Source organism: Populus euphratica, unplaced genomic scaffold, assembly GCF_000495115.2.
Source record: "Populus euphratica unplaced genomic scaffold, PopEup_1.0 scaffold52.1, whole genome shotgun sequence".
NCBI classification, from domain to species: Eukaryota; Viridiplantae; Streptophyta; class Magnoliopsida; order Malpighiales; family Salicaceae; genus Populus; species Populus euphratica.
The window spans coordinates 692,325-708,905 of NW_011499933.1; the positions used below are offsets into that span (position 1 = coordinate 692,325).

General features: G+C 32.6%; 2 protein-coding genes across 2 annotated transcripts; both read left to right on the plus strand.

The window, feature by feature from the left end:
- Positions 1-2,657: 2,657 nt before the first annotated feature.
- On the plus strand, positions 2,658-3,345 carry LOC105136306 (uncharacterized; the record flags this gene model as incomplete). The annotated part of the gene is made up of 3 exons (XM_011041595.1): positions 2,658-2,763; positions 2,934-3,012; positions 3,170-3,345. Coding segments are annotated over exons 1-3 (261 nt in total), but the record flags the coding sequence as incomplete, so codon positions are not given.
- Positions 3,346-11,134: 7,789 nt separating this feature from the next.
- On the plus strand, positions 11,135-14,321 carry LOC105136259 (BTB/POZ domain-containing protein). The gene is made up of 4 exons (XM_011041529.1): positions 11,135-11,992; positions 12,528-12,673; positions 13,153-13,274; positions 13,471-14,321. Exons 1-4 carry the CDS (start codon positions 11,871-11,873, stop codon positions 14,071-14,073), a joined length of 993 nt encoding a protein of 330 aa, XP_011039831.1. The 5' UTR covers positions 11,135-11,870; the 3' UTR covers positions 14,074-14,321.
- Positions 14,322-16,581: the final 2,260 nt, after the last annotated feature.

The following is a 16,581-nucleotide window of genomic DNA, read 5'->3' on the forward strand; positions in this document are numbered from 1 at the left end:
TCATCTGCCTATCTAAAAGGGTGTAATTAAAGGCGAGCAACTACATATGGATGGAGATATGTGTACGAGGTTTGTAGTTCCTTCCACAGAATATGGCAAACCAATTAGCAAACTCTCTTGGCCAAGTCATGAAATTCAAGGAGCAACTCCCTTAAAATTTTTAAAAATACTTTATTTTTCCAGGAAATATTAAGATGTTTTCATTTTTTATTTCATAAAATTGTTAATTTAAATATCAAAGAGTCTTTTATCTCGTAATTTATGATGAACTTGTTTTTCAGGCAAATTTGTCAAGCTCATCAACCAGTAAACCCAAACACAAAACCCACATTAAGCCTATCGTGTCAGGATTGCGAAAAACTTATATTTTATATGAAGTCATTTCATGTCTTCATCATCAACATGTAATGTATAGCTAAATGGCAATTTTATGTTCAACTTTCTCTATTTCAAAGTGGAAAGGAAGTGTTCAAGATTCCTTAATTAATTATTGAAAATTCAAGCAGTCATGTAATTATGAGTGATACGAAATGATGATGGATAAATGATGTTGAAGTTCTACCTATTCAACGAAAATCAATTACCAAATTCAAAAATAATTAGAATTTGTAATTCTTATTGGGCCACCTCATGCATTAGATCCATTCCCAGGAAGAAAGGTAGGAGCAAGAGGAGATCAAGACCGAAGACTCAATAGAAACCACATGTGAAGTTCTTTGAAAATGGCAGCCACCGACAATTCAACCCATCTTGTGTTGAATATTTATTAATATGAGTATATGAATGAGTTATATACACCTTAATTAATTTCATGAATTCTGACCATAACTATTATATTAGTAATTATAAAATTCAAACATAAAATCATAAAAAATGTTATTCCACAAAACAATATCTTTTTCTAAAAATAAATTTTTAATATTTTTAAAACGTTTTAATATGTTGGTATTAAAAATAATTTTTTTAAAATAAAAAATATTATTTTAATATATTTATAAAAAATACTTTAAAAAATAATTGTTGCTAAACCTACAAACATTCTCTAAATCTTTTCAACATCATTTTTGTTATCATAGCCATGCTTGCATTGTCAAATAGAGACTTAACCTTACAATTTGTGAAGGTTACATAAAAAGTTGCCTTCATATTAATAATCTTTTGTCTTTATTTCTGCAATAGTCCTCAAAATTACGTATGAATTGGGATAGTTGTAATAATTATTTTTTAATTTTTTATTTAAAAATATTTAAAAATATCTTTTAAAAATATCTTTAATATCAATAAATCAAAATAATCTAAAAACATTAAAAAAATATTTAAAATTCAAAATTTATAATTTATAATTTTTTATTTTAAACCTTGTCCAACCAAAATAAATGCTAATTTCTAGCTAAACATCAATCTTGATATATTTATATAAGCGAGTAAATTATCTAGTAAGTATTTTAGTGGTAAGAATTTAGAATTAAAAAATTTAATTTTTTTATGATTTCATGTTTGAATTTTATAATTGCTAACAAATTCATGAAATTAATTGAAGTGTATGCATATATTTATATTAATAAAAAAATAAAAAAATTGTGAGCAGACGTGGAAAAAACAAGGAGAACAATTCTACCCTATCATATTGTACTTAATTACCACTGTATGTCTTGTGAAAATTGTATCTGGTCTCTTTACTTAAATTGGATGGTCCCTTTGTGGCGAAGATGATATTTCTGCAAAGATCATGTTTGTTTGTATTCACTACAAGGACATAGTTTTACTATTATATATTAATATTTTGTAGTTTTCAAATTTAAAAGTAAATATTATAATGTATAACAAATATTAGATATTAATATTTTCTAGTTTTTCCATTACCGAGCATACCCTAATCATTATTTTCTATATATATGCTGTTTCATATAAAAACAAAATTACATATATAAAATTAACATGTTTACTTCTTGGATTAAGCTGTCTAGAAAAGATTTGCTCGAAATTAAATGGTAAAAAATATGTTTACATTCTCCAATTAGAATGTTTTTGACAATTAAGTGAACAATTAATAAAAAATTAATCCCTGTTCTAAAATTTAAAAAACTTTAGACATAATTTTAGTAATAATTTTGAAAAGACAGTTGACCGTGTTTTTTAGAAATTTAAATTAGAACAATAAAATAAAAATATAGATAAAATAGTATGATTTTTACATAAAATAAAATAGTAATGTTTATATAAAACACCATTAAAAACCTCAATAGTACAAATTGTTCATGACAACTCATGATGTCATGATTTTGAATTGCAACAACTTGCGAAGAACCATAGCTTTTTTAAATGTTGTGATTGCCATGATAAATGTGAAATTTAACACAAAATTAAAATAGAGATCAAAACTTAAATAATAAATCTAAAAAATACTGAGAAAAATAACAAAAATAACATAAATAATAACTTCTGAATCTAATTTAGATCTAATAAACCAGTAAATAACGCAATGCTTCTCACAGGAAAACTTTATATAGAATTGTCTGAGAATATTTAAGGATTCAACAGTTAGTTTCCTGTCATCTTTGTTTTAAAATCAATATATACTATGAAATAAATTTGTTCAAACCCTGTTTTTTTGAGAAAATAATTCTCGTTTCTGATTGGCCAACTATTACTGGACAATCTTTCCGCATCTATAAATAAGGGGTCACTTCTTTATAGGGTCGAACTACTCAAATTCTTTACATGCAAAGCATATTCATTCGAATATAGTTATCGAATATGAAGGTATACAAACTTCTTTCTCCTGCCTCAAACTACATTCCATAATATCTATTCCCATTTTTTTTTTATTATTTTAAAAGTTTTGTGCCCATTGAAGTTGCTCCTTCCTTTAGCGGCTTTAGCTGAGAAACATAGATGTGTATAATTTATATGTTTTGTTCCAAATTCTGCAGCAAAAAATAGTGATCAAAGTGCAAATGCATTGCGAGAAATGTAGGACCAAAGCCAAGAAGATTGCTGCCACGGCATGTGGTTAGTATGCATCACGTCCCACCATAATTTCATGACTTAATTAATTACCTAGCTCTATACCTTGCCATGTCAAGAAACTAAACCCAATATTATTATCTTAATTAGAAAACATATTAAGTAGAGATAAACATCTCAAGCTGTTCTCGTGCGTTTCTAGGTGTAACTTCGGTGGCGCTGGAGGCAGCCAAAGATCAGATAGTGGTGATCGGAGAGGAAGTTGATTCGGTTAAGCTGGCAAAGTCACTAAGGAAAAAGGTTGGCCATGCCGTTTTGATGAGCGTGCAAGAAGAGAAAGAGAAAGATAAAGGTAAAGATGAGAAGAAAGGAGATGATAAACAACCAACCCTATGTCAGATCCCATACTGTTATCCACAACCTCCACCATATACAGTGGTTTGTGAATCAAATCCTAACAATTGCACCGTATTGTGAGAGCCAAATTCCCTTCTCTGAGCCTAGCAGGATTCATATATTTCTTGGATGTTGTCTCGTCTAGAGCTTCTCTGGTGTCACCTAATTGTACCCGTAATTTGGTTTTCCCGAAGACGAATTCTAGCAATTGTATTAAACAACGTTTTCTATTTGTGAAATTAATATATGCATGGTTTACAAGGAGGATTTCATCTCAGTGTATAAGACAACGTTCATGCATGAGGTCTTCTTTTTCTTTTTCCCCCCCTTCACTTCAAGAGATTCTGAGGTACAACATTAATTTAATGATTATAAATAATTTGCATTAACTTTTTAGTCCAATAACTACTGCGGGATATTTTTTTAGTCAATCTCCTCGAAAAGTTTTCAAATACAGAAGACAGAAGACTATCCTAAAATATCTCATCACATTGATCATAAAATGGGATGTCTCGACTAGAAAATAGAAGAGGAAGACGAGGGGGGGGAGGCGGCGCGCAAAATAAACAGTAAGAAGAAAGTATGCATTGTTCTATCACAAAAAAATGTGCTAAATGTAAAACAAGAAATCCTGTTTTCTTGAAGATAACTAATTGACATCCATAATATATATATATATATTAAAAAAAGATTGACCATGAAAGTCGTCGTCAACTAGTCTATTATATATATATATATATATATATATTTAAAAAAGATTGACCATGAAAGTCTTCGTCAACTAGTCTATTTGGAGGCTGCAAAATTGACACGATAATATAATCCCAACTTGATAAGTATCACTGGCTTGAATGACTGAGTTCATGGATTAGATAGAAACAAGAGATAGAGCATGATTGTTTTAATGTTTCAATAATATTTTGAAAAAATTTAAAAGTTCTGTATTTTTTTAAATTAATATTTTTTAATATTTTAAAATTATTTGATGTGTTGATATCAAAAATAATTTTTTAAAAATAAAAAATATAATTTTAATATATTTTCAAATAAAAAATACTTTAAAAAACAATTATAATTATATTTTTAAACCATCATAAAAGATAAACTCGAAACTAAATGCAAATACCCTTGAAAATGGCATCTGCCAAAAAAATCAGCCCATCTTTAAAGTTGAAAAACAGGCTCCCCACCTAACATTAATGCAGAAAACTTTGCTGGCCGAACATCGATCTTGATGTGTTTGCATAAATTTCCATCGTAACCTTTTCAACATTGTTGAAGCTAAGAACATGAGAGCACATGTAGGAAAAAAAACAAAAGCGTCTCCGTCCTATTATTAATGGTTTGGCTTTATTGTAGCTACCAAGCTTTAAATTGTATTGTAATTATGATATTCTAATGTCCTTGAAGCATCAAAGAACTGCCTTGGCCCATCGGAAGTAAACGGTTCCTCCCAATCTTAAGGCCCATACATGCATGGACCTTTCAAAAAAAAACATGGGAGCGTAAGGCCACAAAAGAATTATTTTGATGACTTTCAAGAACATTAGAAACCTTTTCACAATGATCGACATTTTACCCATTTAAATGGGCTAAGAGGTCCAAGCCCTATTATCCCCGTAAAATTGCATGCATGGGTATTAAACCTCGTCTAGCTAGTGACCCGGCAATTTGAAACCTACAAATAATGCTTTGAAATGCCTTATATGTTGATATGGGAGCTAGCGGCCTGTAAAATTTGATAAAATCCGACCTTAAAAGTACAAACCCTTTCTTGATAATTCGCAAGAGAACGGAATTCAAAGACAGCTTACGGTTAGATACACTCCTCGACGAAATAGCGTGGCTGATAGAAAGAATCACACAATGGAAGCAAATGGTATTGAGCAGCAGCTCCTCTACCAAGTTATATCAGTGGATGGAGTGGGGGATGCCAAGTTTGGATCACTTGTCTCAGTCGTAAGGTAAGAAAGAGCCACTGAGGACTACACCGCAGAAATTCTTTGAATTAAAGAAAAGCCTTTCCCGGAAAACATTGTCGGAATGGAAGAGTTATCCTTGATTGACGAGCTTAGGAAATGCCGAGTACCAGAACGATATTTTGGTGCACTTGGTGATGCATGGGAAGTTAACTCTTGGGAAGATGTGGAGTTAGAAATTGTAGTGGTAGTAGAATATTGATGTTGCCAGATATCTTCCGTGATATATTCATGTCCAATATCGTATGGAACATCTACCTCAACATCAGGCAGGGGAACTCTTTTGCCAGAAGGCATTCAAGGATGAGTTTGATAGGCGGTGTCAAAAAGGCTTGGAGGAATTGTCTCTTGTCATTATTAGAAGATGCGGGGCGTTGCCACTCGCAATTGTGGCTATCGGCGGACTCTTAGCAACGAAAGAACTGGTTGTTCCATAATAGAAAAGGTTACTTGATATATATATGATAGTCTTGGCTGAACAATTGGGAAAATTGCTACCTTTAAGGTATATGAACTTAAGAAATAACTTAGTGTCAAAACCTCCAAAATCATAACCTGGAGTCCTTGGATCTGAGATGTTCTTCAGTGGAAGCTTGAGTAGCTCGTTCAGATTAATAGGTTCCCGAAATTGCGACGTGTTCTGGGGCTTTCTAAAAAGAGAGTTGGGTTGAAGATACATAGCAGCATTGGGCATTTAGACTTCATACGAACAATGCTTGTAGCAGTTTTGCGAGACTAATTACTGAGCTAAGAATGCTGAAGCAATTGAGAAGATTAGGGATATTGTATCATGGAAAAGAGATACGGAAGGGTTCCATGCACTGCATTGGAGGATATATCTCTCAGCCAGCTACGGGGATGAAATTCTTGAAGTGGAATCAATCTCTTCTCCTCAAACTCTCAAACTTTGGCGGCCATTAGAAAGGTTGTTAGTTTGAATTTCCTGATCGTCTACGAAAATGGTCGACCATGACTCTGTACATCAATGTATATGTTTGGTTGTTTTGTGACTATGCTTGTGGAACTTGTTTTCATTGTTAATCTTGTTGATATTGGTTGTGTTTTGTTTCTTCCTTCTCTGGAATCTCCTTGTAATAATTTCTTAACAATAAACTTTGATGAACCTGTTGAAGTAATCAAAAGATCACAAACTGAAAGATTAAAAAATATAATAGGATTGTGAAATTGAAAAGATACCAATTTGATAGATGATTCAAGATAAAAAAAAATCATAATAAAAAAATGGAATAAGTACAGAGGGGAATCTAAGTACAGAGGGGGAGACGACGGAGTTGATGAACCTATTGAAGTAATCTGAATAAACTAAATCTGAAGAACCAATAAAATAAATGAATGTTCTTGAATGTTATCGGGGTTGGTATGGAAATCTAAGTACAGAGGGGGAGACGAGGGAGTTGATGAACCTATTGAAGTAATCTGAAGAGCAGTCGTCGACTCCAAACTGTCATGAATGGTGGCAACGCCTCACCTCATGGGGCTAGGAATGCCGATACCTTTCAATTATTGTCTAGGAACGTGGCTTTTGCTTAATGGATGGCCCCTAAAGCATCAATGGAGCAGCGCAGGGGCCATCTACATGCCGGCGTGTGTGCAGGTTTGTTCTTACAACCATACCCTTTGTGACCCTTGAAATTTACAAAAAAAAAAACAAGTAAAATGATAAAAAATAATCCAGAGAGTTTAATTGATTTTGTTTTTAAAAGTGAAAGTAAAATGATAAAAAATAATCCATTAAGTGAGAGTTTAATTGATTTTGTTTTTAAAAGTATCGTAGTAATTATAAAATTCTATAAAATAAAAAAAAATAAAAAAATGTATTCATATAATGGACATTGGATTATTTAATTCTAGGTCAAATGAGTAATTTTATTGTTCATTTAAAAATACAATTTCTAAAATAACCACATACAATCCTTAAAAAAATATTTATGCCATGTTAATTACAAAAGACCAACCGACAACCAAAACCCAAAATCCAAGTTAAAATATTAAATCAATAAGGGGCAATATAATAATTATATTATTATAATAAATAGTTAATAAATCTTGGAACACAGGAATATCACCGTAGTAAGCTTTAGTTGTCGGTATAACAAGTGGCATGACATGTAATTGCAAAAAAATAAAATAAAATAGAAATGGAAGGGAAGAGAAGGGATGGAGAAAGGAGAGGTGACGTATAAAATTATAAATATCTCTATGCAATATTCTATGAATTAAGAAGTTTTCAAGAGACATAAAAAATCGAGATTGATAAATTAAGAAAAGGATAAGTTGATAGGTTAAGGTTGTTGCGTGCTTAATTAAGATCAATTCATTTATTTGTTGACAAACACAAAGATGATCTCTTGTTTTATCAATGCTTAATTAATTGTGCTATGCTGACTCTCTTTGTACCCCCCATGGGTACAAAAAATGAATTGGGTCGCCCCCATTAAGATGATACAATTCCAACCACCCACAAAAGAATCTGAATACTAAATAAGATATATAGTTTTTTTTAAAATACCCTTTAAATTTAAATCGACTCAAGATTAACTCGGTAGGCCTATGCGTGATCTAAATTCTAGTTTTTTTTTTTTAAATAATTTTTTATTAACTTGAAATAACCTGCTCAAGAGTTTAATGATTTTTACTATTAGAAATAAAAATAGAAAGGAGAAGATATTTCACGATTGAAATAGTTAGGGGCCGCTGAGAGTGGGGTAACAAAACCGGTCCGCTTGAGATGTTCTTGAGGAATCATGGAAGAGATGTAAAGCAAGATTAAGGGATGATTTAGGTGAAGATCGATTTGCTAATCGGTCTATTTCTTGCTTCCAAGTGTCCCAAAGGCTGCCCTACGCCAACCACCTTTCCAACTTTGACGTGCAAGTTGATGACAGACTTGATTGGTCTCAAGGAACCAATTGTCTTCTTCCTCAATGTTTTCTTAATGCAATGTCGTTCTCAGACACATATGAAGGTAACTGTTAACAACAAACAGAAGAAAAACTATGAGGATAAAATTTCAAGGACAAAACTGAAGATGAGACAGGTTAAGAAGAGGTGAAAGAGAGCACATATGTTATTTCTCGAGGGAAATAATTAGCCTACAGAATAAACAATAAATTGGTATTTGGTCATGCCATCTTGAAAACCTGCTACGAACGAACTTCCAGCCCAGAATAGCCATCTTCCTAGTTGCAGCCTCCTCGTGTAATTATAGATGTCTGAACCTGGCCGAGATCCGGTGCTCGGGTTGCTCGGATTACTATATAATTCCAAATTAATCTTGATATAATGTAGTTTTTAATAATGAAAAAATAAAACAAAGTATTGAGAAAAACATATATTGGAATTGATTTGAGCGGATTGCAACCTACATTTTACCATATCAATATACAGAACAATTCAAAACAAACTCAGCCCAAGTTAGATTCTAAGTTGGTAAATCACAAACAAATTATTAAATTATACCGAGTTTAATAACTTTGCTAACAATCCATATTTACCTGTCAGAAAATTACAACTAATTACATATTTAGTAATGCACTTTCATATTTTTATTTGATTGAATAAACATGACATTATAAATTTTCATGTAAAAAAATTTATTTGAATTTTGGGTTATATTTTCTATAATCCACACTGGTATACCAAATTACATGGTGGGTTAATGTTATTTTAAAAAAATATATTAAAAATATAAAAAAATATTTTAAATCCTTTGAGTTTAGTGATAATGCTAAACTCAAGAACCTTGAGTTTAGTGGTCATATCAGACTTACAAACTTGAATTCAACGACCGAGTCAAATCTAAAAATAACTAATTAAAGAGTATTGACCACTAAAAAATGTTTTATATGTTTCTTGGGAGCTACCTATTTACTGAAATATATAAAATATATATCAACAACTTTTTAAAATTCATGTTATTTAGTTTTGTCTATAATTTTTTGTATGTTTTAAAATGAAAGATATTAGAGATGTATTTCTTGAAATTCAACAAGATCAACTAAATTAGGGATATAAATTTAATTTGGATGCATAAAATTTAGTTCAATATTACCTATTACCACCTAATACCACCTAATACAAGAAAGAAAAAAGTTTAAAGAAAAAGGAGAAATATCCTACAAAATGAAATTAGGTCCTCCTTTCACCCATAGGCCACTTCAAATGATTTTGTCAATCAAGTTACCAATCGATGTTAAGATGATCCAATAAGTCCACACCTAATCCATGTGGTGTAAAAAAAACAAGAAATTTTGGACACATAACCTTACGGATATTGCTTGTCAAATAAATTTAGAATATATGTATCTAACAAACACACACCTGTTATTCAAACTCAAACCAAATTCAACACCCACAAATCTTGGTAGCTCCCATGGCTCTATTCAATAAAAAAATGAAGAAAATGATGATTCAAATCAAAACCTCTACACTAGCCACTCATGTTTCCCATCAAGTATCCGACCACCATATTGGAGGGGGAGGGGGAGATGCACATTCACACCCCATTAATTTTAATCTAACCCCACAGACAGCCATAAGCAAATACATATCTTCAAATCACTGCCTAAGTGTAGGGTTGTGATCATTTTGAATGTCATTATATAGATTACTTGTAATCCTGGGACTTCTAAAGGATTCATGTTTGGCTGTCCCACGAATAGATACCTTTCTTGTCCACCTCTCAAAGCCTCCAATCAAAATGGGAAATTTAGAGTGTAAGTTGCAATATTTTAATTTTTGCAAGAAACAAACGAATCCAAGATTCCACCCTTTTTTTTATTTTTTCAATTTCCAATGAATGCTCCCACAAGAATTTGCTTTCTCCTCCAACCCTACTTTACAATAAAATATTTTATACACTATTTATTTTTATATTTTAAAAATGTTTTAAGAAAATTTAACTTTTTTTATTTTTTTAATTTAAATTAATATTTTTGTGATATATTTAAATTAGTTTAACTTACTATTATCAAAAATATTTTTTTAAAAATAAAAAATATATTATTTTAATATATTTTAAAATAAAAAATATTTTAAAAAATAACTATAAATACTCTCCCCAACCCACTTTAGTATTGAAAATGCTTCAGCGACACTCCCCACCCCACTTTAGTATTGAAAATGCTTCAGCGATGATATATTCACTTTGCTTTTCACCGATTGTGTTTGCAACCTATTATTAATTATTATTATTATTACTATCTGGTTTCTAAGGGGTAGACGCATAGAAGTTTGATGATCAAGATGTGATGAGAATCATGAGATCATGGAATTTGATGCTTACACATCAGAAAACCACGATGTTGATGAAAGCTTCTCCCATGCATGCTTTTCTTTTTTCCCTTCATCACTGCCGCTGATTTGTATTCCACACCTTTGTAGATATTATCTATACTCTTCAAACTCTCCAAGATTACAAACATTGCTTCAATGGATTAATGAAATCCTACGCATCTTTCCATTTCAAAATAAGAAATTTAATATGAATGATGTTACGTTAAATAGTTCATTTTTATGCAATACTCGTTGTGTATAATGAGTTCATAGTATCATTTTCTCTTAAAAGGAGAGGTGAGCTTTGAATAGAATATGAGAAATGTATCCAAGGATCCGTTCAAATACTAAACGGGGCTAAGATTTGAAGGAGATGAATATGATCTTAACATGGTATGAATCAAATTCTTTTATGTAGACGAGCCATCCAAGGAAAATGCAAATGAATCTTTAAGCACTTGACAAACACAAAGAATAAATGATATTCCTGACTTGGAAGCTTAAAAAATGTCAAAACAAATTCTTTTCCTCCTCAACCACACAAGTAAACCTCCATGCACACACAAGCACATGAAATAAATAATTTATTGAAGGAAGAAGGATGTCGTCTGTCTTCAATCTTATATCATAATGGAAGAAAAACAAACCAAACGATAGCCTTTACATTAAATAACACAAGCTCCCTTCCTCCCTTCCTCCCTTCCTTGCTTGCCCGCCCTTGAAGTGCAGTGTAAGCCAACAAAAACATCACCCCTCTTAATTTGTCTCTCTCTCTCTCTTCCTGCTTAGCAAAAGAAGAAAAAAAAAATTAAAACTTCACCATCAATGGCGTAAAGCAACACCAATCAAAACCCTTGCGTGTCCGAAATCATTGAAAAGCAACTAAACCAAGAACAACACCCCAATTTCTAACTTTCTTTATATGTTTTCTTTAATGAAGATATGATCACCTCATATCAAGTGCAAGGTGAAAGTAGAGTGTAGTATAAAGGATTTGAACAGGAAAGATAGGTTTCTGACTGTGACGGTGACTGTTATCATTGTTTGTGTCCTTTTTCTTTTGCTTTTTTATGGTTATGTTTACGAGGAGTGGTCAAGATAGTTGTAGTTCTAGTAAAGAAAAAGAAGATTTTTGTAGAAGTAGTAATCCTGGGAAAGGCAGGGGAATATTTTCTTGATGGGAGGATATTTGATTGTATCCATGAAATTACAGTGGCTCTTGCTTTTGCTAGGATGACAGATTCTTCTGCTTATAGAGTTGAAACCACTTCTCGTCTTGCTCAATGGAGGATAGACAATCTTGCTTCTTGTACTTATCGGAAATCAGATCCTTTCAAGATTGGCAAGTGGAATTGGTTAGTACTTTCTTGTTTTCCTTTTCTGCATCCATGGGTTGATTCCCTACAGTAGATTGTGTAGTTTATTGTTCTGTTTCAAGAAGATAGAATTTTCCCTAGAGTCTTGTGTGATTGTTGTTCACTTGATTTTCGAAAAGCTGGTTTCTTTCACTGGAAATTTAGGATCTTTTTGTCAGTTCTTTTGCTGTTGCTGTTGTTTTTCTCTGTAAGTGGGAATTGATGATCTGAGTGTCCTAGAAATGGGTAATTTTGAAGTGGGATTTTGGGGGTTTTTCAATCCATGTGGAGTGGTGAGACTGTAGCTTTGGATAGGATGTGTGAGACCAGGAGTATGGTCAATGGCAGAGACAGGGTAGGCACATGTTTTTGCACATTGATGATCCTTTGCTTGGTTGCTTATAAATTTTGTTGGTAAGAACGAGAGAGTAAGATAGCTATGATTTATTAAGGTACTGTGAGTTTCTTTATTGGCCATTATTTTCTTGTGATCTTGCTAATATCAGATGAGTTTAACAATTTTTTTGGATTGAAGGCATCTATCTGTGGAGAAGAACCGGGTATTATTTGTTAAGTTGTATCCAGAGATATCGAATCTAACGCGGGAAAATCCTCCAATTGCTTCATTTATTATTCGAGTTGTTTCTTCTGCTGGAGATCGCAAGGCTTTGACTCATCCAGGTAATAAATTGAAACTCTATCTTCAGTTTTTAGATACTTTTCTGTGTTTCTAACTTGTTTTTCTCCAATGAAGATGGAACACGTGCAGTTAACCATCTTGAATTTCATACTTCTGACCCTTGATTTGAATTCTAAGTTGTGATCTACCAACCATTACAAAATTCATGAGTTGCGGAGTGAATGACATAGATGATCTATACCCTCGATCAAATGTTCGAAGTTGTGATCTACCTACCAATACATTATTTATGAATTGGTGAGATGGAAAAGCAAATGACAAACATGATCATAACAGTGATAAACCATAACTTGAATCTGCAAATGATGTGGTAATTAGTGCACTGGGAGCATGCTATCCTATGCACATGTGTGTTTTGCCGCTGAGGATAAGGCAGTTTCTTGTGTGTGTTTGGTATTTTCTGACAAAATGCTCAACTTCATGTTACTCTCTCAGTTTTATTTTAAATGTATTCCTGCAGAGGTAACGGATAAGCAGCTCAAGAACAACGACGATTTTGTCTGGGCAATTGATGTTCCTTTAACAACAGGGAAATTCATTATCGACGTTGAATTCCTTGATTTGAAGGCAGCATCTCCAGGGGTATGTTTCTATATTGGCTGGCTTATCAATAGAAAGAAAATTTATATCCTTGATAACACAAGAGATGGCAATGCACCTGTTATTTGAATTCTCTATACTGTAACCAATGAGTGTACCACTCCCATTCTACCAAACAGAAAGAGTGTTGCTACTATACCTTTATTTTAAAAGCTGCTATATGTCATTAAATATACAGGGTGGAGAACCTTGCTCGATCTGGGACGAAGAAACCACAGAAAAGCGAGCAAATGCAACAGCTCTTGTGTCACTTGGTAGAATGTTAACAGAAAGCATCCACACAGATATCAAAATTATTGTTTCTCATGGAAGCATTGGAGCCCACCGTGCTGTTCTTGCTGCCAGATCGCCTGTTTTCCACAGCATGTTTGCTCATGACCTGAAAGAAAAGGAACTGTCAACCATAAATATATCTGACATGTCAATTGAAGCATGTCAGGCTTTTCTTAATTACATATATGGGAACATCCAGCGTGAAGAATTTCTTGTCCACCGTTTGGCACTTCTCAGTGCAGCTGATAAGTATGATATTGCTGACTTGAAAGAGGCATGCCATGACAGTCTTCTGGAAGATATAGACACAAAGAATGTACTTGAGAGGCTACAAAGCGCATCCTTATATCAATTGCCGAAACTGAAGACCAGCTGCCTGCGGTATCTTGTGAAGTTTGGTAAGATATTTGATATTCGAGATGATTTCAATTCCTTCTTGCAATGTGCAGACAGGGATCTGATAGCTGAAGTCTTCCATGAAGTTCTCAATGCCTGGAAAGGATTCTGAAGACGATAGTGTGGTTAAGTCAGTTGTATTTTACAAAATGGGTGTTTAGAAAATTTAGTGTGCACAATTTGTTGCCATCAAGATTATTCTTTGTTCAGAATGAATTTGTCGATGCCTTCATGTACACATATATTGGATTGCGTGACATGGATCTTCTATCCGAGGATCATGTATTCATGAACACAATGATTTGAATGAAATGTAAATACTTTGATAATATGATTCAAATTTCAAAATAACTTCTTTTAGTTTTTCTTCTAAAGCAGATGGCACAGGTATACATGAAAGTCATGTGAGAATGATCTAATATGATTTTCCCCGGCTATCAAAACTAGCTGCCTTTTTGAATTGTCAGGACATGAATATTGAGTCAAACCTGGTTTATCATGAATATAATCATGCAAATGCTCATAAATTCAAGAGTTGAACCCAGATCAGCTATAAAGCTCATAAGAGCATCATCAGGCATGATTTCACCAAAAATCTTCCGTTAATTTGCAGCCATGATTTCAACCCATTGTTACTCCTGTCCAGCCTCTCTTCAAGCCGTGTTTCCATCTCATTGTAGCTAGAATTTGTGCGAGTTTGTCTCCAAACTCAACTCAAGGAAGCAAACTTATCGATCAAATTATGCTAATATCAGCATCAATGATGGAAACAGGCAGGAGCAACATCATTAGGTCCTAAAAGTAAACAGATTCTGCTACTTGGCCTTCGTTTCCAATTAGAACTCAGAAAACACACCATAATTTCACACGCAAACCATGGTTCTTTGCATTAATCTAGTCAATTCATTGTTGGAATGAACATTTAACACAAGAACACGTCATGACATTGATAGAAGATCTTCTCATGGTCAGAATCCCAAGTCTAAAATAAGATGTAACATAAACACAACGAGGTAACATCAAAATGAAAAAGCAATATGCTTATTGTTCAAGTGGCACAACAACAAATGATTATGCAACAAGAAAAGCAATATTTTTTTTTTGTAAATATTCCAGGAATTTCAATAGTAAAAGCATAGCTAAAAAACTAGAAACGTCTTTTCATAAACAAGGAAACTGAATAACATGACCAAAACAATAACAAAAAAATACAAGCAAAAGGTATGTTATATATCCTCTAGGGCAATGAACTCACCTCCTCTTAGAACATCTTTTGAGGACCACTTCATATTGATTTTGAAACCAAAATCTAGTGTTCTTTAAATTGCCAGAGACCAATCATTGCAAGGAATTCTTGTAGGAGTTGGTTAGTAAATAAAGAGAGAGGTGGAGGGAACAAGCAACCACTTGCAAGAATGGGAATATGGAGGGAATATTATTAGGATCTCTTCATTGAATTTTTTTGGCACCTCTGTAAGCCATAGCCCAAGGTGTTAAATTTAGTTTTTGGGCTATGGAGACCCTTTTATTTGATTAGTACAAACTCAACAAAAATATTCATGTAAGCCCAACAAGAGTTGATTCGAAGACCCCTAGGCACTTGTCTAACATCGCAAGGCATCTCCTTCCATCTCAACTATACCATCCTATGTGTTCTCAAGTTATGGGTTGTTTTTTCCTCCCTGGAGAAATGAATTTGTTTTATAGAAAGTATGACGATTTTGTTTAAAACTTGAAAGGTGAGTTTAGATGAAATACTCAATTGAAAATTGCTGTATATTTTACTGAATTATTGTATATAATCCGAAGATCTAGGGTTCATAGAAATTGGATGTATGGTGATTTTATTTGAATACAATTTAAAATTTAGTATTTTTATTTTTAATATATTAGTGTTGAATCGAGAAAATAAAAATAATAAAACAAGTCTTAGTTTATATATAGTCAATTATACCTAAAATAGGTTCGAAAACCACCATTTATATACTTAACGCGCATTGTAACACCATGGAGTGGTGCTAAAACATGCAAGAACAAAAAAAGAAAAAAGTTGTGGCATCTACGGACATTTTTAGGTTTATTTTAAAGTTGATTTCATCTCAAGTTGTGGCTTAATTTGGGTTTGATCTTCTTTATCCTTTGTCATTATTTCACTTCCTAGTTTTTTTTTTTTCACGTTGATTCTTTTGAAAATATATTTAGATATAGGTTTTAAAAATAGGTTATTACAAATATGATCAAGGAGGCATCAAACCAGCCAATTAATATTCTTTTAATTAATTATTTATATTTATATACATAAACACATTTATAGGAAGGAAGAATATCAACTTGACAGCATATCTCATTGACATGTTATATCCTCCATTAAAATTCAGAACGGGCAATGCTTTCTTCTTATAATAAATAATGGGATTTCTTCTAAATAAAGTAATATAATTTTATTCAATTATAGTCCCCCAATCTTTATTTTAGCAATTCATGAGTTGGGCCTTGAAAGCTGGCTATGCCAGAAAAGAGGTATGGAGGGGAGGGAATTTATTGCATTTATGGAGTCAGAATCATCTTACATTCATGGTGAGTGGGTGCATGGTTCCAGATTTGGGGATTCTTGGACATC